At 40.2% G+C, this 22036-nt stretch overlaps 1 protein-coding gene across 3 annotated transcripts in view; it reads left to right on the top strand.

The window, feature by feature from the left end:
• The window catches only part of LOC105483755 (succinate-CoA ligase GDP-forming subunit beta), a 277662-nt gene that overhangs the window by 182516 nt on the left and 73110 nt on the right, over nucleotides 1-22036 (top strand). For 2 of the 3 annotated variants that reach the window (XM_011744729.3, XM_011744733.3), the window contains exon 10: nucleotides 18125-18190. The exons of the other annotated variant lie outside the window; for it this stretch is intronic. In XM_011744729.3, the coding sequence (XP_011743031.1) occupies nucleotides 18125-18190 (66 nt within the window). The remainder of the gene's footprint in view (nucleotides 1-18124; nucleotides 18191-22036) is intronic. 3 annotated transcript variants of the gene reach the window in all.

Raw genomic sequence — 22036 nt, 5'->3', positions numbered from 1 at the left:
TTTGCTTAGAGCGGGGTATGATGCAGTCAGCAATCAAATATAATAGTAACAAGTATGAAGAGCTTTGTTTCACAGTAAGCCATAAGACTTAGGAAAAAGAAAAGCTTTGGGGTACATAACAGTTTTGTAACAATAAAAAAGGAAAATCAATATAATTCAGGACCAAGCTACATATTTTTTATGTATTTTATACATTTACTACCTCTGTGGACTTCTAATTTGAGTTAGTTTTAATTATCTCAGAATTAATGGTGAGTCATTTATTAATATTTGATACAGTCCCTCCAAGTTGCTAGGATGCTAAACTACCTAAGCATTCCAGAGGTGGCCGAATGCACCTTCCCGGTTATTCAGTTTAAGATCTTCCTGTTCAATGTCTTCCTGGTATATTTAGGTCAGTAGGGTTAGGAGGCCTCAAGCATGAGACTTGCTACTGGTCAGAAAATGAACTCACCTTTATTTTTCCATTATCTTTCTTGCTAGAATCCTCAAATGAATTATTTTACTAAAACCCTCTTAAGATTCCACTGGTTTCTCTGTGCATTCGCACCAAACTTTCTGTCTTTGTAAAGGAGTAACATACTCCAGGTGAACTTCTAAATTAAGTGTCTTTTTCATCTTTATAACCCTCATCAGATGTGTCCTTGGGGATAATTTGTGCCCATCTCCTTTTTCTTTTTCATGTGATTTTTACAATTTACAGTCCTCACCACTGAATAATCTCTTTATTCATTCACTTCTTTTTTAAAATTCTGTAAAATTGCTCAGAAATATTGTATTTTGTTTGCCACCTTCCCCATCCCTACATTTCTTGTTGCTTTTTGCTCCATATTCTTTAAAAATAACCAAGGTATAGAGCTTTCTTGAATTTTCTCCCCATTCATGGTTTTTGTTTTATTCAACTATTGTATACTTCATTATCTGTAGCCCCTATAATGGTACATAGAACATGATAGATGCCCCAAAAATATCTTTTCAGAACAAATTCATATTGTCAGCCTGTTTTTTAATTTCCATATAAGTCATCTAGCTGAATATTCTCAGCCAGGAAGAAAAGCATAATAAGTTAATGAGTTGCCCTTCTGAAACGGTTCAGTTTCCAGGCTAGATGCCAATGCCATGTGTCTGGCAAGACTGTAATACAATGGGGCAGTCTGGTGGGGGCCATAATGTAGGACTGGACTTGTTCACCAGGGTCAGGCAAGCATTGGAAGGAAGGACCTCTTTGCGGAGAGTGGGATGAGGTTCCATCCAGCAGCCAGAGGCAATGAGTACAGGAAATGGTTGGTTGTACAGAAAGGATTGTGGCAGCAGGGAGGGGGCCTTATCCTAAAGCAGCATGTTAGAAGATAGCCAGAGCACACACAGAGGGAGGCAATTCTCAAACAACATATAGGTAATTCTCTTAACAAATAGCCAGTGCCACCAACCCCACACTGTAGTGCAGGGGCCAAACTGCATTCATGGCAAACCTCCTGTAAGCCAAAGTTTGGTTTTAGAAAGACTCAAGTACCAGGCAGGAGCTCAGCCATAGGTACAAGTCAGGGTGTCAACCATGAGGTCAAGATTCATTACACAGCAAGAATGACTTGACTAGGGGGTGTTCTCCAGCATGTCAGGGGGCAGCTCTACAAAGACCCCTTTGTGAAATCAGTTACTAGTTCCCCAGATCACAGAATGACCAAACTGGATTAAAAGCTATTTAGAAACATCAGCCAAACAAGAATATATTAAGTGTCATCCCTGCCAGGCATTCTTATAGGCACTGAGGATAAAGCAGTGAGTGAAATACACCTCGTCTTGCTCACCTGTGTCATTTTAAAAGCCAGTGAGTAACTAATAAAAAAAAAATATGTAATATATCTGCTGGTGCTATCTGCTAGTTTGAAATATAAAAATGAAAGGGGGCTTGAAAATGCCAGGTGTTTGTTATTTCTGATATATTTGTCCAAGCAGACCTCTCTGATAGTTGACCTTAGAGGAAAAAATGTCATTGCCGTTCCGTGATTTGGAGTTGGAGTTTGTGGGCAATGACATGAATGCTATCAATGAAAGAATCTGCCCAGCAGAGCTGTCCTCCTTTCTCTTGTCTTGGCCTACCAGAGTGTTCTGAGCAATGTTGCTTGCTTTATTACAGATTTTTTTTTTTAAGTTTTATCCACTTAAATAGTTTACACAGCAACTTTACCCTAATTTGGGTGGCAACTCTCTTGCAATTAGAGGTCCTTTCTGAATATCTGTGGATATTTTATCTGCATACCCAGGAACCTCTCCTGAGGATGCTTCATTTCCACCTTCGAGGTCTTCTGAAATGGAGCACTGCAAACACACATATTAGCATTCCCAAGGGCCAGCTGGTACAAATCCGAGTTAATTATTTTTCTTCCGGCTTATCTGTGGGTTGTTTCATTAATTGTTATCTGTACGTATTCTGGACACATCCTTTTTTCTCAATTAGAACTCAGTAGAATGTTTTTGAGCAAACATTTAGGTGTCTGCTCTAATACTCAAAGGCCTAAAGATTGTAAACAGCAAGTAGAAAATCCATTTGGAGCTTTAACCCTTGACCTTCTAGGTTTCACTTGCTCGTTAATCCCAAGCAGCACATTTCTCTGAGAGGGAGACAAAAGTGACTTAGAATCTTCCCTGTGTCATTATGATCCAAAAGTGTTGGCATTTGGGTAGCAGGTGTGAGAGAAAATACCAAAGTCACCTCATATTTGGATGATTTCTGTTATTTTCTGTGTTTGATAACCTGTGATCAGTAGTTGCATTTCATGAGTGGAGCCTTCTTCTCCATTAAGCTGAATGACCAAATAGTTAATCCAAATGCTGACAGTGCTGACCAAATTCCAAAGAAGAAATATTTGGTATTCAAATGAGAAGGGTGGGTGAGGCAAAAGTGAAAAATACAAAAGTATAGAAACATGAAGAGAACTTATACTGAAAGAACAAATTCTTCGATTCAGTTTTTCTGTACAGGTACATCCTTAAAAGCACTACCAATTGAAAGTTGCACCAATTTATCCTACAGTGTGAAATACCTTAAATAAGGTATATGACATAAATTGAAGCCCCATCAGCATACTCTATTTCTCTTCCTAGTGGTTACAGCTTGGTATTTCTGCATCCAGCCTGCAATCAATAATCACTCCCTTCCTCCCTCCCTCCCTCCCTCCCTCCCTCCCTCCCTCCCTCCCTCCCTCCCTCCCTCCCTCCCTCCCTCCCTCCCTCCCTTCCTTCCTTCCTTCCTTCCTTCCTTCCTTCCTTCCTTCCTTCCTTCCTTCCTTCCTTCCTTCCTTCCTTCCTTCCTTCTTTCCTTCCTTCCTTCCTTCCTTCTTCTTGAAATAGTCTCACTCTGTCATTCAGGCTGGAGTGCAGTGTCAAGATCTTGGCTCACTGCAACCTCCACCTCCCAGTTTCAAGGGATTCTCCTACCTCAGCCTCCTGAGTAGCTGGGACTACAGGAGCATGCCATCATGTCCAGCTAATTTTGGTGTTTTTTTTAGTAGACACAGGGCCATGTTGGCCAGGCTTGTCTCAAACTCCTGACCTCAGGTGGTCCGCCCGCCTCGGCCTTGCAAAGTGCTGGGATTACAGGCATGAGCCACCATGCCCTGCCAATAGTTATTTCTTGAGCACCTACTATGTGTCACTTTACGAGCTATTCGAGAAAGTAGGAAACCATCCGATATTTGATGCTATTGGTTCCAGTGGGGCTTTCCTTATCAAGTTTTTTCTGATTGTAATAATCTCTTTACAGCAGAGAAAGGTAGGTATCTGAATGACAGATGTAGTCTTTTCTGCAGTCTTTTTAAGGCTCAATAAAAACCCAGTATAGAGCAAGTATTATACTTAAGGTCACATACCGGTCTCTAGGTTTACTGAGATTTGTCTGTGGAGCCTTACTAAGCAGAATGTCAGCCATGGACTGTCAGTGTTGACAACAATTTTAAAGCTGTTAGAAATGCACAGTCTGTGTTTTCATAGGATCTCCAGGTGAGAGCTCTGCACATTAGAGTTTGAAAAGCCCTGTTCTAAAGTAGGGGCAGACAAACTACAGTCCATGGCCAAGTCCTGGTCAGTGCCTGTTTTTGCAAATAAAGTTGTATTGGAACACAGCTATGCTCATTCATTTTCTTAATGAGTTAAGTAGTTGTGACCAAGACCCTGGTCCACGTGGTCCAGAGCAGTAATGCTTGAATGTGTGTTGTTGGACCCAGGCCAGTTTATGTACCAGTGCCTGTTTGTGAGCTGTTTTAGGTTTGTGTTAAGTACAAATACTAAGAGTAAGCATTTATAAACTTTTATTGCTAATTACCCTTGCCATGACATGCAAGAGGAAGATCAATTTTTTAGTAATTTGCATTATTATATTTTATAATAAGTTAGTGAGTGTTAGGGAATTATTTTTAAAAATTGATCCATCATCACCGATTATGTAAGAAACAGCACTCTATGAGTATAGATGATATATGTTTGTAAAAAACAGCATTATAAGTGAATTTGATTATACATCTTGATGCCAAAGTGAACTTTCTTATGGGCTGTGATAATCGCATTGTCCTATTCTTCTTTGCTCACCCTGCTTTTCTATGAATCTTCCTCTTGTCTCTTTGGGAATACTTCCTTGATCTTGGTGATGCTGTAAAATGTGATGCCTTCTTTCTCTCTGTGTGTCTTCACTTGGATCTTCTCTTCCCCAGCTACTACTCACAGAGTAAGCTTTTGCCCAGGCCAGGCCAATTGCTTTACTGCATCCCTGCCATTGTAGGTTGCTTTCTGGGATGGTCTCTGGCCACAAGTCCCTCAAGCTAGTTAGAACCTTCCCCAGGGCTTTTTCCCGGAACCTCACGAAAGCGACTGCCTACCTCTGGGATCATAAAAGAAAATAATGTGGCCCCGGAGGCTACATTCCCTACCAGCTGGTGAAAGCCTGTGTAAGCTCCAGGAGCAAAACTGTATGATGGAGACTCCTTCCATCCTAGGGCTTAGTTCCTCTAGCCTAGGTTTCCATGACTCTGTGGTTTTCAAAAGTGTGGTTGGACTAGCGGCATCAGCATCACCTGGTAATTTGTGAGAAATGCAGATTCTTGGGTTCCACCCCAGACCTTCAGAGTCAGAAACTCTGGGATGAGGCCCAGGAATCTGAGTTTTAACATGCCTTCTAGATGATTCTCATGTTTGCTTGCATTTTAGAATGTCTGCTATAGCTCTGTAGCTCCTCCTTATTTCTGTGAGTTACTTCAGCATACTTCCCAGGTGTAAGCCAACTGGTTCCCTTTAACCCCTTAAATTAGAGTTGATTTTCTGTCACTAACAACACAGAAAGTCCTGTTTCATATACCGTGAGTACTATTCTTACCAAACCGAGAATTTGCCTCAGCACACTCTTGTGCCCTATGGTGGCCCAGAGCTCATCTCTTTTAACACTTATTTTTATTTCCTTCCCCATATACTTTATAACCCCTTGTATTTGAAGATTTTTATTCTCTTCTATTTCAGTGTCAAAGTCTCTCCCTGAAACGCAGAGGACTGTATCCGTTCTAAAGTGACTTTGCTACCCAGATGAGAATTAAGGATAATCTACCAGATAATAGGTAGAGTTCATCAATGTGGTTTGTGAATGCATTTTTCTAAAGATCAACTCTCTCATGGAGAACTTTTATTTTCCTGCTCTCCAAAAGTAGACTACAGCAAGTTGTATAATTTTTAAGTGACTTTCTATAAACTTTATGAAATTACCTCATCTTGAGCTCAGTCATTGAGGTAGATCTAATTCATTTTTGTCCCCATTAAGTTACCATCAATTGCTTCTTTTCACAAGAGATTTCTTTCCTATTACTGCTCTTCGTGCCTTTAATCACTCTCAGTGCTTTCTTTCCCCCTCTTGATTTGTAAGTGTTTTGCTGTGATTCAGTCTCCTGCCTATTCTTGTTACAGAGTACAACCTTCATTTGTTATCTGGGTTCCTTGTGCTGTTTGGGGAGAAGGACAGTGGTCAGATCTTTCAGTATTTGACAAATGTCATGATAATAGAGTGTTTCAAGATGGAGATGTTGAATCAACTTTTATGTTTGGTCAAGAAAATTGATTCATAATGTTAGGTGACATAAGGTCTTTGATGAGTTTTTCCTTGGTATGTGTGAGGAATGAAAAAAATCACTGCTTTTTTTAAAAACAGAATTTAATGTTTTCTTTTGTTGTTTTCTTTTTTACTTTGATGGCTCTTTGTACAAGCTCCCTTTACAGATTACTCTGTGGTCAGAGAATCAGCATGTGACTTTCTCTAGCTATTGGATAAATAGTCTTTATATCAACTACCATTTGGGAATTGAGATTTGAATGCTTTTCTTTTATTTCATACGTTCACTATCAAGATGAGACTCCATTGCTGTTTCTTGCACCTCTAAGGTTGTATCATGTTATTGGATGTTCATGTCTGTCTTAGAGCGTGGGCCAGAGAAGACATGACTTGAGCTACTTTTAATTCCCATTTGTAGATCCTGGGCATCTCTAGCTCTCTGTAGCCACTGCATAGCGGTGTTACACCCCATATGAGGGTGAAGCTCTAAAGGCAGTTCTTAAGGCACAACATATTTACTACCAACATTAACACTGAAAATTCTTTAAGTGACCCATACGTTTTAGTGCCTTTACGCACAAGAGTCCCAATAGTATGGTGAGACGCTGACCCGACGAGGGTATGTAGAGCTCATTCCCTTCCTTCTTTCTCAGGAACTTGTGTACTTTGAATGGAATAACAGTTGCAGCCTCCCACTAGATTTTACTCGTTAATTTTGGTTCTTTCCCCCTCACTTACTTGTTCTGTCTCTGTGCCTGTATAGTTGGATTTACATAAATTAAATGTGTATATGATGCAACTTTGACGTATGATACTATATAACATGCTAATGAAAGTACAGAGAGAACAGTGAAAACAACCAGGGATCAAGGAATTGTTGAAGGGTATTCTTGTCATGCATATTAGTTTTCCATTTTTAGGATTTTTCGTTTGTTTAATATTCAATTATCCAACCAAAAGGGTTATTAAATATATGTTGGTTGAGAGCTTGCACTTCAATGACAGACAGAGTTCTGTTCAGTTCCTGCTCCGCCAGTTTCTGGCTTTTTGTTGATCAAAATCTCTTCACCTCACTTGTTTGGTCTGTACAATGGGGTTAATCCAGTGTTAGAGGAAATAACACATGAAGTGCTCAGCAGTGTCTGGCACTTTGTTGTCATTCCATAAAATTGTGGCAGTGGTGGCCATCTTCAGGGCTATGGGTATTGTGGTCATTTACATGGAAAGGACGGTTAAGGGGCGTCTCCCACTGGCCAGGCATTGTTGAGCTAGTTGATAAGGGATTCTAGAGCCAGGCTGCCTAAGTTTGAATCCTAGTGGCTCTGCCACTAACTGCTTGGCCTTGGGGAACTTAATCTATGTGTGTCTTAGTTTCTTCATCTATAAAGTAGACATGATAATAGTACCTATCATAAGTTTGTTGTGATTAATAAATGTGTTCATATTTGTAAAGCTCTTAAAACAGTTTCTGGCAAACAGTGTCTGTGTAAGTGCTAGCTGCTGTTATTTTTATTTTATTTGTTCACTATAGATCAGTTAATTTCTTTTATTCCACAAAATAAATATTCATTCTGAACCATATTTCTGCTACTCTTTGAGGAATGGGGATGTGGTGAACAAGAGAGATAATTCCTGATTGTATGGAGCATACAGTGTCGTGGGGCAGACAGACTCAGTAAAACCTCCACTAGTTTTCTTTCTTTCTTTTTTTTTTTTTGTTGAGACAGAGTCTTGCTCTGTCACCCAGGCTGGAGTACAGTGGCGCGATGACAGAGTCTTGCTCTGTCGCCCAGGCTGGAGTACAGTGGCGCGATCTCAGATCACTGCAACCTCCGCCTCTCGGGTTCAAGTGATTCTCCTGCCTCAGCCTCCCAGGTAGCTGGGATTACAGGCACCTGCCACCACGCCCAGCTAATTTTTGTATTTTTAGTAGAGATGGGGTTTTGCCATGTTGGCCACGCCAGCCTCAAATTCCTGACCTCCAGTTATCTGCCTGCCTCGGCCCCCCAGAGTTCTGGGATTACAGGTGTGAGCAGCCACGCCCAGCCTCTCACCAGTTTTCTAATTACAGACTGATTGTGAGAAGTGCTGTGAAGAGGACACTGGGAATCAAGAGATGATTAAGATCTAGAGTTTGCCTTCAGGGGGAAAAAAAATCAGCCAAATGGTGGAGCTTGTACACCTTAGAAGCATCTGAGGGGAGTTTTCAGTACTCCATATACCCAGACCTTACTCCAGAGCAATTAAATCAGCTTCTTGGGATGGGGGAGGTAGTGAGGCATCGGGACTTTTGAAGCTGTCCAGGTGATGCCACGGTGTGGCCACTTCGAGAAGGAGTGATACAGAGAGTGATACCCTGAGCATATGGGAGGCCGGTGCAGATAGATACAAGGAGAGTTTACATATATCTGTAGATTCAAGAATCATGACAGTTGTTCAGGGGGCAGTAGATATGGTTATTCTGGCTGTAGAGACCGCCTCAAGATTATCACAAGAAAATATTCATGGCTTCTCCAAAAGACCAGAATCAGAGCTGGAATCAGCTATCCCTGGTTTTGCGAAGTATGGAATCATGTAGATGCCACTGATTTAAAATATCCACCAGTTTCCATTTTTTCCTGTTAGCTTCCACTGCTGCAGTCTCTGGAATTATTAACTCATGCCATTGGAATTAATGAATTGCCTAGCCTGGTAGCTACATTGTTAGGAGAATATTATAAGGCAAATTCAGTTCTTATCTTAGATTATTAGTTCCCAACCATTTTGGCACCAGGGACTGGTTTCATGGAAGACAGTTTTTCTACTGAGTGAGGGTCCAAGGGCGCGAGGTTTCAGGGGAAGAGGTGGTGATTGGGGGATGATTTGAGTGCATTACATTTATTGTGCACTTTATTTCTATTATTATTAATTGTAATATGTAATGAAATAATTATACAGCTCACCATAATGTAGAATCAGTGGATGCCTTGAGCTTGTTTTCCTACCAGATTGTCCCATTTGGGGGTGATGGAAGAGAATAACAGATCATCAGGCATTAGATTCTCAAAAGGAGTGCACAACCTTGATCCCTCACATGCACAGTTCACAATAGGGTTCATGCTCATGAGAATCTAATCCTGCCACCGATCTGACAGGAGGCGGAACTCAGGTGGTAATGCGAGCCATGGGGAGCAGCCGTACATACAGATGAAGCTTCGCTTGCTTGCCACACCACCAGTACTGGTCCATGGCTTGGGGGTTAGGGACAGCTGTATTACATGAATGTGGGCCTGACTCTTGGTTTCTCAGAATCAACATATAAAACATTAATGGTTAACATTGTGCTTATTAATTAGTTACACATAAATTGAATCCCATTGAAAGTTTATTAAGCAGATAGGCAAAATTAGCTTGTGTGTGTGTGTGTGAGAGAGAGAGGGAGAAGGAAAGGGAAGGAATAGTCAAATTCGGTGGCTTTAAATGGGCTTTTGTACATCAACATCAATAATGTTATCCTTCCAGGCAGTATTTCAGGTTTATAACTGTACACACTTGCAAAGGAGAAACATTTTGGTTGGGCGTGGTGGCTGATGCCTGTAATCCCAGCACTTTGAGAGGCCGAGGTGGGAGGATCGTTTAAGACCAGGAGTTTGAGACAAGCCTAGGCAATGTAGCAAAACTCCGTTTCTCTCTCTTAAAAAAAAAAAACAGAAAAAACAAAAACAAAAAAACCCAAAAAACTGGGGAAGGAAGATCAGTTATGGGGCAGGGGAGGTGGGGTGGACACATAAAGAAAATGCCTATGTAAAGTCAGTATGTCATAGTTGGTGATAGCACCTGAATGTTTCATGCTCAGCAAATCATTTGATTTAAAGGTTTGGACTATAGGAGATGTCTTTTCATTGGAAACATATAATAGGACATTTAAGTGGGCTGGCAAGTTGTAGGATCTCTTTGGAAATGTTTAGTTTCTGCATGTCCGTTAGAGGCTGTCCCCTTGAGCACCTGCCTCTTTGGGTATGTGCTCTCAGAATTGGGACACATCCACCTTTAATCAGAACTTCCAATCAACACAGCCTTTTTTAGGTGGAGGAGAAACTCAAAAGTTTCTTTGCCATTTTTACAATGAAGAGAAATAACTCAGTTTTCTTACAAATGAAAAAACATTTTCTTTGGTGAGCCCTTAATGTCTTGTTTCAGATAGGTAGGGTTTAATATCATTTTCATTCTTTCTGTTTTGCTAATAGGAAGTTGACTTAACTACATTTTCTTACAGTGTCAGGACTTGCCAACTCATGATTTGGGAGCTCTGAGTTGTATGTATGGTAATATTTTGTTGATCACTTATGCCATTCACTTATGTGACACTAATACAAAAGACATGACACTAAGACTACAATACTTGCATTTTTATTCATTGCTGGGAAGTATGATTTTTCCTCTTTTTTTTTTTCTTCAGACCAGGAAAGGAAATCAGGGTTGGAGCTGAACACTCACACTTTGTTGGCATCATGAGTGAGCAATTCTGAGGTTGGGGAAAGTGGAGCCTACTTATGTTGGGGTTGTAGGGACCACTATGACCAGAGCTAGAAAGAGATGAAGGCACAACCCATAACCCTGTGGAAATCTGGGAATAGGGCTTCCCTAAGAGAAATCTCTGGAGTTTAAAGGACTTGTAGGGATTGTGAATGCCCTGGACATGTGCATGGGCATTTTTAAAAACTGCAAATAACCAAGACAAAATTCAGTAAAGATAAAGTAAAGGAAGGTTACATTCAGCCAGTAAAGTGTGTGTTTAAATTTAAAGTGAAGCTTCTTAAAAAACTATTTTAAAACTTTATATGTAACAGTATTTTAGAATTACATGAGCCCTTCTAAATGTGAAAGAAAGCAATATCATAATGCAAGTTAAATTTGAGCAAATATAGGAAGATTTGGCATGTTCTTCTGAAAGGGGGCCAAGTCGTTTATAGTCACCAATCAAATCACGTCTTGTCTCATCTCTGTCAGCTACTTGGTATAGCCACAGAAGTCTATAGAATGAGACCGGCAAGAAAGTAGCAAATAAGCTTCATTTGGGGGCATTATTTTGCGGCATTTTATCACAGTAATATTCATCTCTTCAATATATAGAAATTAAGTTCTAAAAAATTTTAGTCTGTTAGTGTATTCTTTTTATTTATTTATTTATTTATTTATTTATTGAGACGGAGTCTCGCTCTGTCGCCCAGTCTGGAGTGCAGTGGCGCGATCTCGGCTCACTGCAAGCTCTGCCTCTCAGGTTCACGCCATTCTCCTGCCTCAGCCTCCTGAATAGCTGGGACTACAGGTGCCCGCCACCACGCCCAGCTAATTTTGTTTTTGTATTTTTAGTAGAGACAGGGTTTCACCGTATTATTAGCCAGGATGGTCTCGATCTCCTGACCTCAGGATCCTCCTGCCTTGGCCTCCCAAAGTGCTGGGATTACAGGCGTGAGCCACCACGCCTGGCCTGTTAATTTATTCTTAAACCTCAGTGGCCACAAGAAGGTGATGCTGACCTTGTACCCATTTTCCATCACTAAGGATAACAACAGTAGCCTCCTTCAGAGAAGAACTGAGCAGGCGTGATAAGAGAATTCAGGAGGTGATGTGAATGATAAACTCTTACTCCATTTACTTAAAGCAAGTGGTTTTAATTAAACATAATGTATACCTTTATCACTGCACTTGGCAAGTTTTGGGAAGTTCAAGACTGGTGGTGCTGCTACTCAGAGGTTATCTGTAGAAAACAGCCTTAGGTCTTTTCCAAACAAAATATCATTTTAAAATGAAGTTGGGTCAAAATTCAAATAAAACTCACCCTAAAATGAAGTGTGCAGTATCCACTCTTAATGTGTGTTGTATCGTGTAGTCAAAAGACTCTTAATGATTGCCTGGGAGGTTGGTGCAGAAGGCATTTTTATTTTTAACAGTCTCTAAAACACACCTTTTAATACTCATTTTTTTTTTTTTTTTGGAATTCTAAGTTAATTTCTATGCTTTATCACTAGTTCTTTAAAAAAAAAAAAAAGTCACAAATTTCAGAATTAAGTGTCTGAGGGATTTATTTCCTAAATAATTTAGCTCCATAATGTAATCCTTTACAGTAGTCATTACAAAGGATTTGGAATACAGAAAAGTGCACAAATAAAATAAAGTCATCAGGCTAGGTGGGACAAACACCTGAGTCCTGGAGGGCGAGGCTGCAGTAGGCTGAGATTGCACCAGTATACTCCAGCCTGGGCAACTGGAGTAAGACCCTGTCTCGAAAAAATAAATAAAAATAAAGTCATCCATAATTCCTTAGCTCAGAAATAACAATTATTAAAATTTAATTTATCTACTTCTAGTATTTTCTTTTGATTTCTGTATAAATGCATATTTTTAAAAATTAAAGTGTAGATCATACTGTTTTTTCCACTTAATAATATTCTGAAATCATTTTATGGCATCATTAAATATTTTTCTGAAACAAGATTTTTAGTGGCCATTTTATTTCCCATTATTTGATTATACTCTTATACTTTTAATCATTTCCTATGTTTAAGATACTTAGCTGTCTTCCTGTCTTTTTGCTGTCACCATAATGTGATCATCTTAAATACGTTTAGTAGTATACATTTATACATGGAATTTGAAGTATATTATTATCCCCACTTCAGCCCCCCTTGGAGATATGGGACTACATTGAGTGTTTGTTTTTTTAACCCTACACCTACAAGTTGGAAAAATTTTATTTTTTGCTATCCTTCCCTAAAATAGTCCTCTGGTGACCGTTTAGTTAATTAAGGTTGATTGGCTTCTGTCATCTGCTGAACAATGCATTTTGCTAAATGGTCCCAAGTGTTAAATAAAAACCTATTAACAAGTATAATAGATATTTAGACATTAACAGATGGCTTCGGAGGGTCTGCATATAATTAAAGTAAATAAATCTAAGTGTAATAGTGACAGTTGGGTAAAAACAAGTTATTTTTATCAAGGATACTTCATTATAAGATAACCCAGAAAACAGCCATTGTGATAAAATATAAAAATTATAGCATAAAATCCAGTATATCTTGTAATATGTCTTTGATTACCAGATTTCCAATCTAGATCTAACACATGATACTTAGTGGTTGCTACAGACTTCACATCCAGCATGAAAGGAAATATGGTCTTGTTTTTTAAAAAAATTATTTTTTAATGTATAAGTCAATAGTAAAATATGGACGTGTGAATTTTTTAGACATCACTGTTTCCATATATAGAATAAATGAACATCACTGTGTTAACAATGCCTCAAATTAGAGTCTAAGAAATAAGTTGTTTGCTTGTTCCTATTGGACTCATTTTATATGTCTTCATGGATGGACAAAGTAGGAAATCAATATGAAACTAGACTTGAGTTTTTTTTTTTTCAGTGATTTTATCCATTTATAATGTAATATCAAATTATTTTTAGTAATTTTGTGAAAATAATTGTCTTAAAACAAGGTCATTAAAGACTCTAAACATAGGGAAGTGTATGCATATATCTAATATGTTTTCTTTAATCACATTGTGGCCTCTGGAGGAACAAGTTCTTTGTGTCTACTTGTTTTCTCACCTCTCACGAAACTACTACAAGGATGAGGAGAGTTATGGATGTGGTTTGTTCCATGAAAGCATATTTAGTTGGCCTTGGTGAATGGAGCTGCCGGGTTTGGTTAAAAGATCCAGAGCCCAGGCATGTTGTCCCTTCTCTGCTACCCTCAGGACCTGGCTGAGGGTACAGACCAGGTTCTCCCCTAAAACTGGCCAAATTAATTTGCCTTCTTGTTACTCTTCATCGTCATCATCATTTCTCTCCCATACCTTTTTGTATTCTGCCCCAGAAAAGGCTAGGCCAGCCTCTACCAGACCAGTTTTAGCCATTTATGGAGAGTTCTCTGTCTTTCTTTCTGGCTACTTTTCCTGTAACTGTAGAAGAGTGAAGCTTTCTGGTTTCAATGGAGTGGTAAGTTAAGGAGCTTGAATTTAGAGGGGCTGCAGTTGGGTCATGGAAGTTGAGAGGGCAAGTGTGATGTCCTAATGTCATTAACTTAACTGGGATAAAGAAGCCCTCAACACAGTTATTCTGTCTTACAAAAATTTGGGGGTTCTCACCTCAGCTGATAATAGAGGTCATATTACTTAGCCTTACTTTGCTTGTACATTTATTTCCCTCATCACCCTTGTGTGGCAGCCTCATAAACACAGCTGAAGGCTTCAGACTTCCCAGGGTTCTGTGGCCAAATGCCATTTGAATACCATCTCAATTCACCAGTAATGTGATGTAAATAATGATTTCTCCAGTAACTCTTGCTTATCTAGAGGATACACCAAAGGAAACAAAATTGAAATGAACACCACTCTGATGCCAATGGTGTTAGCAATATTTTCTATCTTCTCCAGGTTTTTCTTTTGCAGTGCTCTTGTGGGTTCTTGCTCTAGTGTCCCTTTTTACATAACCCATCACCCTCCCAGTTAACAGGCACAACAGAAGAATGGGGTATTTCAGGTCTGTAACAGCTGTGCTTGAAAAGCAGCAGCTCCCCTATTTCACACGATTGGTGTGTAGGGCAAGGATAGAAAGGATGGCAATGGGTATCTGTCTATCTAAGTGGTGACAATTGAAAACTCCTAGGCATTTGTCTTAATTCATTTTCTGCTGCTATAACAAAATAGCACAGACTGTGTAATTTATAAAGAAAAGAGACTTACGTGGCTTACAGTTCTAGAGGCTGGAAGTCCAGGAGCATGATGCTAGCACCTGCTCAGCCATCTGGTTAGGGCCTGCTTGTTACATTATCCCATGGCAGAAAGTGAAAAGGCAAGAAAGTGTATGACACAGAGAGAAAATGGGGGTTGAACTTATCTTTTCATCAGGAGCCCACTCCAGCTAACTAAGTTTTGCAATAAAGACATTCAGGCATTTGAGGATGGCTATGCCCTCATGACCTAATCACTTTTTAAAGGTTCCACCTCTTAACACTGGCATAATGGCAATTAAATTTAAACATGAGTTTGAGAGGGGACATTCAAACCATTGCATTATTGTAGAGAAAAGCATGTAAATAAGAAAATGCAGTTACAGACTCCGTAGGCTGAAGTATATGAGAGGAATAAGCAGAGGAATAAAGCAGAGGCTGAAGTATAAGAAGCTCATTATGTGCACATCTTTGGCTAACTTGGGCCTGAGAGTACCACATGAAATGTGAAAAGTGGATTTAAGTTTCTCATTCAAAAGTTTCTTATTCGAACTGTGTCATTCTTTTTTAGTTTATTAAAGTTAGTTACATTCTATTCCCTGAATTAGATCACATTTATGTATAGACCATACAATTAAACTCATTGTGTGAGATATAAAATTTGAATTGAGAAAGTGAATTCCCTGGACAACATAACTTTTTTTTTTTTTGATATGGAGTTTCACTCTTGTTGCCCAGGCTGGAGTGCAATGGCATGGTCTTGGCTCACTGCAACCTCCACCTCCTGGGTTCAAGTGATTCTCCTGCCTCAGCCTCCTGAATAGCTGGGATTACAGGCATGAACCACCACACCTAGCTAATTTCGTATCTTTAGTAGAGACGGGGTTTCACTATGTTGGTCAGGCTAGTCTCGAACTCCTGACCTCAGATGATAGTGCCGCCTCGGCCTCCCAAAGTGCTGGGATTACAGGCGTGAGCCACCACGCCCGGCCCATAATCTTTTTTTAAAAAATTATTATTATTATTTTGAGATGGAGTCTCATTTTGTCACCCAGGCTGGAGTGCAGTGGTGCAGTCTCGGCTCACTGCAACCTCCGCCTCCTGGGTTCAAGCAATTCTCCCACCTCAGCCTCCCGAGTACCTGGAACTACAGGCACTTGCCACCACACCCAGGTAATTTTTGTATTTTTTAGTAGAGACGGGGTTTTACCGTGTTGACCAGGCTGTCTCAAACACCTGACCTCGTGATCCACCAGCCTCATCCTCCCACAGTGCTGGAATTACAGGCGTGAACCACTGCACCTGGCCAAAAAAATTATTTTAAAATAAATTATAGCTAAGAACTTCCTAGTCATGTGAGGTCTGGGGTAAAGGTTGAGTGTCCCTTCAGGGCATCCTCTCCTTGATCTTCAAGAACTTATGTCCAGTTGGGGAACCAGTTAGGTTCCCCATTGATTTCACCTGAATCCCTCATGACAGTCACAGTGGCCACAAATCTTTCTTCCATCCTTTTGCTTAGCTCCCATTGCTTTTGGGATATAGCTCAAACTGCTTACTATAGCTTATAACTCTGTAATGAGCTAGCCCATGCCCAACTTTCCAGCCTACCTCATGCCAATTTTTATCCATCTGCTTTAATTTGGTCACTAATCTTGTCTCCCTTCCTAGAATGTGTGAGCGCATCTCCGTCTTCAGGACTTAGACTGTGCGAGCGCATCTCCATCTTCTGCCCCAAACTTTCCCTTCCCATGTTTTTCTTTGTTCAGCTTACTCTTCCTGTCTTAGCTGAATGTAATTATGCAGAGAGCCTTGTTTGAGCCCCTTACACCTGATTGAAGGCAAGGGCATGCTCCTTGTTGGGATTTCTCAAATTATACTCTTTCTTGTTTAGTTTAATTATGTAGTCCTACAGGTAATTTTGTATTCAGCTCTGATTCCATTATGCTTTGCTTCCTTAATAAACCATCCCAAAGCTTAGTGGCTTAAAAATATCAATTTATCACTACCTTTCATGCTTCGGTGGATTCACATGGCTAATCTGAGTAGCCCCTGCTTGGAGTCTGCTATGCAGCTGCAGTTGATGGAGCCAGAGCCATGTGATGACTCAATTAAGCTGGACACACAAGATGGCTTCCTCGTATGCCTGGCATCTCATTGCTCCTTGGCCTGTCTCTTTTTCTTTCTCTTAACCTTCCATATGATCTCTCTGTGTAGTTTGGTGTTTTCATAGCCTGGTGGTCTCAGAGTGATCATCTATACTGAATGGCTCCCAAGAGGCAGGAAATGGAAACTTCCAGGCCAGGACTGACAGTGTGTCACTTCTATCATCTTCTGTTAGAGCAGTTACAGGTCCTGCCCAGGTTCAAGGAGTTGAATGGGTTAGAGAAACAGACCCCATCTCTTAATGTGAGAATGGCAAAGTTGCACTGCAAGAGTATGAAGCAGAAAATATTACATGACCGTCTTTTGAAAACTGCCTTACTTTTTCTGCTAGACTGTGCCCTTCATGAAGACAGGGTCCATGTCTATACTATATTGGCACCTAATAGGTGCTGCTAATTTTTTTAGCAAATTCCTAACTCCAGAGAAAAGTCTTAGACAAATTGAAGATTCACTCAGAAAACAAGTTTGAGTGAGTTCGATTTTTTGCCTCCTCAGAGGCCAGACTCCCTCCTCTATCTCCTCAACCCACACATCATACAGAATCTGACACCATCCGGCGTGCTTTTTTTCACATTTTTGCCCCTCTTGTAGCATTCATTTGGGCATCTGTGTTATGGCTCTTTTCTCTCCTTTTTATTTTCCCAATAACGTTTCTTGACAGCATGCATTATATAATCTAGGGTACTTAGTTTGGTGTTAGACCATATAGTTAAAAACACAAGTCAGCCTTGGTTGGAATTCCAGCTCTGTTCCCTCTTACATCTGTGACTTTCCCAGGTGAGTTAACTTCTCTAAGACTTATTTTTTTTTCCTGCCTGTGAAATGGGTGTATTAATAGTAACAACTCAGCAGGGTTGCTATGAGTATTAAATGACAGGATAAAACATACATATCTCTTACCATATTATATATTTAATTATTATTCATTTCCAGTAACTCTTGGTTATGATGTTATACTGATCTGGTAGTCACTTATTAGATATTTGTTGAATGAATAAATATTTTATAGTTTTCAAATCATCTCTTTAAAGGATATCCTATCCTATACTTGTTCAAGGTAAAATTGCAGTTTAAGTTTCCAAAGACACATTCTTTTACTAAAACCCTATTTGAAAAACCTGTCATTGCAGGCCTTTACATTTCATCTTTTTTCCATGTGTAGGAAGGCAGTGGAGCAGCTTTTTTCTCGCTTCACCTGTCAAAGGTGTTCTCTCTGGAAATTAAGCAGGTATGACGTGTGCTTTGACCAAACCCTTTCAGCTTAAGAAAATTGTGAGAAACCGAATAACTTCCTATTCCTCAATATTTCAGGTGAGAAAAATATACTAGAGCTGCTGTTTTGATGTACGAGAGATTGTAGCTAGTATAGTAAAAACTTAGATTTCAGAGGATAATTATCGCGTAGCGAGGTGTGTTTATATTATCAATCTCAAGAGGTAAGAGAAAACACAAAGTTGTAGAGAACATTTAGAAATTCTCCTGAAGACTTTGTAGGCCAGAGGTCATTAATTAGCAAGGAAGGTCTGGGTTTCTGTATTCATATCATAGTGGAAGTTCCCATTCTCAATTCTTAATTCAAAACAAATTAAATATTCCTACTTGTCAGAATCCTGACTTGTATCTAAATGTTCTAATGGACTAGATTTAATATACTTTTCCCCCAAAGGAAAGATAGTCAGGATTTATGTGAGAAAGCAAACTTCCCAATGGCTGCCTCCCTTTGTAAGCAGTAAAGCATGTTACATCTTTGTATCTTGAATGTTCAGCTGGGTAATATTTCATACCTTACTGTCCATATGTTTCCTGATAGTAATCAATCCTTTTTGTCATTATCACACTTACTTGCACTGTGGTTGGGCAATCACTGTACCAAAACAGTAGCATTTCTTCCTGGAGATGAGAGTACTTGATTGAAAGGGAGAAAAGGGAAAACAAGACCCAGATTTTGCCACATAGAAATCGATAGCGACAAACTTCAGTGCCATCTCATCTTGCCAGATGCCATCTTGATACCATGACTGCTTTTCCATGTTAGTAATGCAGAACATCAGATTAAGCTTCCCTCACAAAAGAGGGGATACATTGAGAAGTTTATTTTTACTGCCTAAAAAGCTACAAAGCCAGTTAGATACATGGAGGCAGTCAGCCTTGATCAAACCAGTGTTCTAGAAATTCCTTCAGTTTACCTAGTATGTTAATGCCCATTTTATTAAATCCATCTTTTTAAATGGATGTAAAAATACGACCAGCATAAATTCTTTTTTTTTTTAAGACAAAGTCTCACTCTCACCTAGGCTGAAGTACAATGGCGCTATCTCAGCTCACTGCAACCTCTACCTCCCAGGTTCAAGCAATTATCTCGCCTCGGCCTCCCGAGTAGCTGAAATTGCAGGCATAGGCCACCATGCCTGGCTAATTTTTGTATTTTCAGTAGAGACAGAGTTTCACCATGTTGGCCAGGCTGGTCTTGAACTCCTGACCTCAGGTGATCCACCCGCCTCAGCCTCCCAAAGTGCTGAGCTTACAGGTTTGAGCCACCATGCCTGGCCAATTTTTTAAAGCAGGTTATTTAAGCAGAGATACAACCTAAGGACTGTATGTGTCATTAAAAGAGTACTGCTTGCTGAGAAATGAATGGGAATTCATGCAGCTGCCTCATGATTCTCGCTCTGACTATAATTAACCATATAGCAATAGGTCACTGTTTCTCAAACTTGAGCATGTCCAAGAACTGCCTGAAGGGCATGGAAAATGCTGATTGCTGGGTGCCACCGTAGATAATTTTCTGTAGTACTAAGAAGATAGTAAAACAGGGTAGTAATAAATATGCTAGGGTCCCAGATGCCATCAAGACAGGATTAAATGTGCAAGGATTTTGTCAGCAGAAATCCCTTTGAAAGAAAATGGGAAAGCAGCCAGGAGAGGTTGGCTCAGTCATCAGACTGTGATGTAGGTCCGACTCTGAGTGAAGGAGAGAGGGAAGGAAGATTGGATGCCCCTGCTCAACTGGGAGCAGCCCAGGGGAAGCATAGCCTTGCCCCCAGTGCAGCCAGTCATGTTGCCTGCAGTTCAGAATCTGAGGTGCATTCTGATGACCTTAGCATTGAGACAGCAATTGCTGTAGATGGAGTGGCCAGGGAGGGCTTCTCTCAGGAGGTGACATTTGAGTGGAGACTGAATGATGTAAATGAGTGAACCTCATTGATTTGGAGCAAAGTGAAAAGAGCAGGGGAAAAGCCCATGCCAAGGCTCGAAGGCAGGAGAGAGCTCTGAGTGTTTCAGAGCAGAGTGAGTGAGGAGGCGCTGAGAGTGAAGCTGGGCCCAGCTCTGAAAGGACTTGCAAGCCAAATCAGGAAGTTTGAATTCATTCTGGATAAAATGGGAAGCCTCTGAAAGGTTTTAAGCACCAGAATGATGAAATCTTAGACAAAGATAGGAGTACGCATTATGGAAAAGGAAGAGAAAACAGAGACTAGTTGGAGACTAATTGTATTAGTCTAGGTGTCTCCAAATTGCCTCTATTTGAATTACCTACTTTTTCTCCGTGCCTCTGGGATCTTGAAGATATGGTGGCTGTCTGCTTATATCAGGGACATAACCACAGGTGCCCTGCTTTCTTTAGCCCTGTAATGTATTTCAGGCAGTTGACTGTCAAGGCCCTCTTCCGATTCATCCTGGCAGCTCTCACTCATCATATAACCCATGTCCCTATGCCATGCCTTTTTGATTTTTAGCACCATGCTGGCAGCTTTCATAGACTTTTACCATCACCTTCAAACCAGTTGAAGACTGATCCACCAATCTCATTTCTCTTTCTATATATTGTCTCAGAGATTACAAGCAACTGATTTCTAAAAGACAAAGTAAAGTAGGGCATCTGTTAATATATGGAGGTCACTTTTGGAGAAGAACAAATAAATGGAATTTGCCTAAATGTGATTAATAAGAATATTCTCTTGTTGTGACAGTTCCTGTGCTTCCTTTTGCCCACATTTTTCTCTCAGAAGTGTAGCGTGTAAGAAAGTGGAATTATAAGTTTTGACTTGGAGTTGAAGGAGTGTAGACATCTACTCCTTCCCTGCGCACTCTGGTCTGCCTTGATTGAGAGAGATCTTTGAGACTGGCTTTTTGGCCGTGCGTTTTGATTGAGTTTTCAGCAGCGCATATGTAAAATCATAGCCATGATGGTTGAAATTTGGAATTGGGGATGTCCCGTTTCAAAGATATGCCAGATCAAAAAGCACTATTCCCAGGAAGAATGCGTACACACACTTGTAAAATTGCACGCCCAAAAGGGCTTCTTACCTTCTTAGAGCTGTGAATTTTTCTGTCTTTGGACATGTGAGGCACTCCTGCTGTCCAGGAGAGGTTGGTGCTTATGCTTTAAGTAAAGTTCTGATTGCCCTGTCAGTCAGAGCATGGAAGAACTTGAAACTTCTGAGATTGATGCTTGACAGAATAATTAGAAAAGTGTCACTTTCAGTAACCATTTGAGGACTCCTAAAAGGAATGAGCTTGGGCCAGGTCTCTGCTGTCCAAATCCAGAGGTTAAATGTTCAGGAACACAAAACATAGTATGTCACAAGAGAAAATTGCCTCAAATGCACAGGAAGAGATGGCCTTCCAACTCCTAAACAATGATGCTCAATTGTCTGGGCATTCACAGATGTGTTTCCTTAGCCCTGCTGCTGTTTTCATACCTCTGTCAATTGGTTGCCTTGAAGTGAAGTTTGCAGACAGCTGGCGAGACGGCTTCCTCCTTGACCTTTTCACAGGATGATACTTTCTTTCTCTTTATTTCAAGATGGTCCCTGGCCCTGGCATAATCTCTGGTTACCAAAGCCAGGGCCTTTTCCATACAGCCCCAGTCAACTTGATCAGGACAGTATTTTCCAGGCTAACAGTATCTCAATTAAGTGTAAGTGGGACACCAACAGGATCTCTTGAGCGAGAACAGGAAAAGCATGGCCCCATAAACAAATTAATTCAAGAAAATATTTTATTTAGATACCCTTCTCGTTAATAAGAAAATATAAACTAGGTAAGCATTTATAACAAAATATATGAAGATAAA

This window comes from Macaca nemestrina, chromosome 2 (assembly GCF_043159975.1).
Source record: "Macaca nemestrina isolate mMacNem1 chromosome 2, mMacNem.hap1, whole genome shotgun sequence".
NCBI lineage: Eukaryota > Metazoa > Chordata > Mammalia > Primates > Cercopithecidae > Macaca > Macaca nemestrina.
This window is presented reverse-complemented; position numbering and strand designations above follow the sequence as displayed.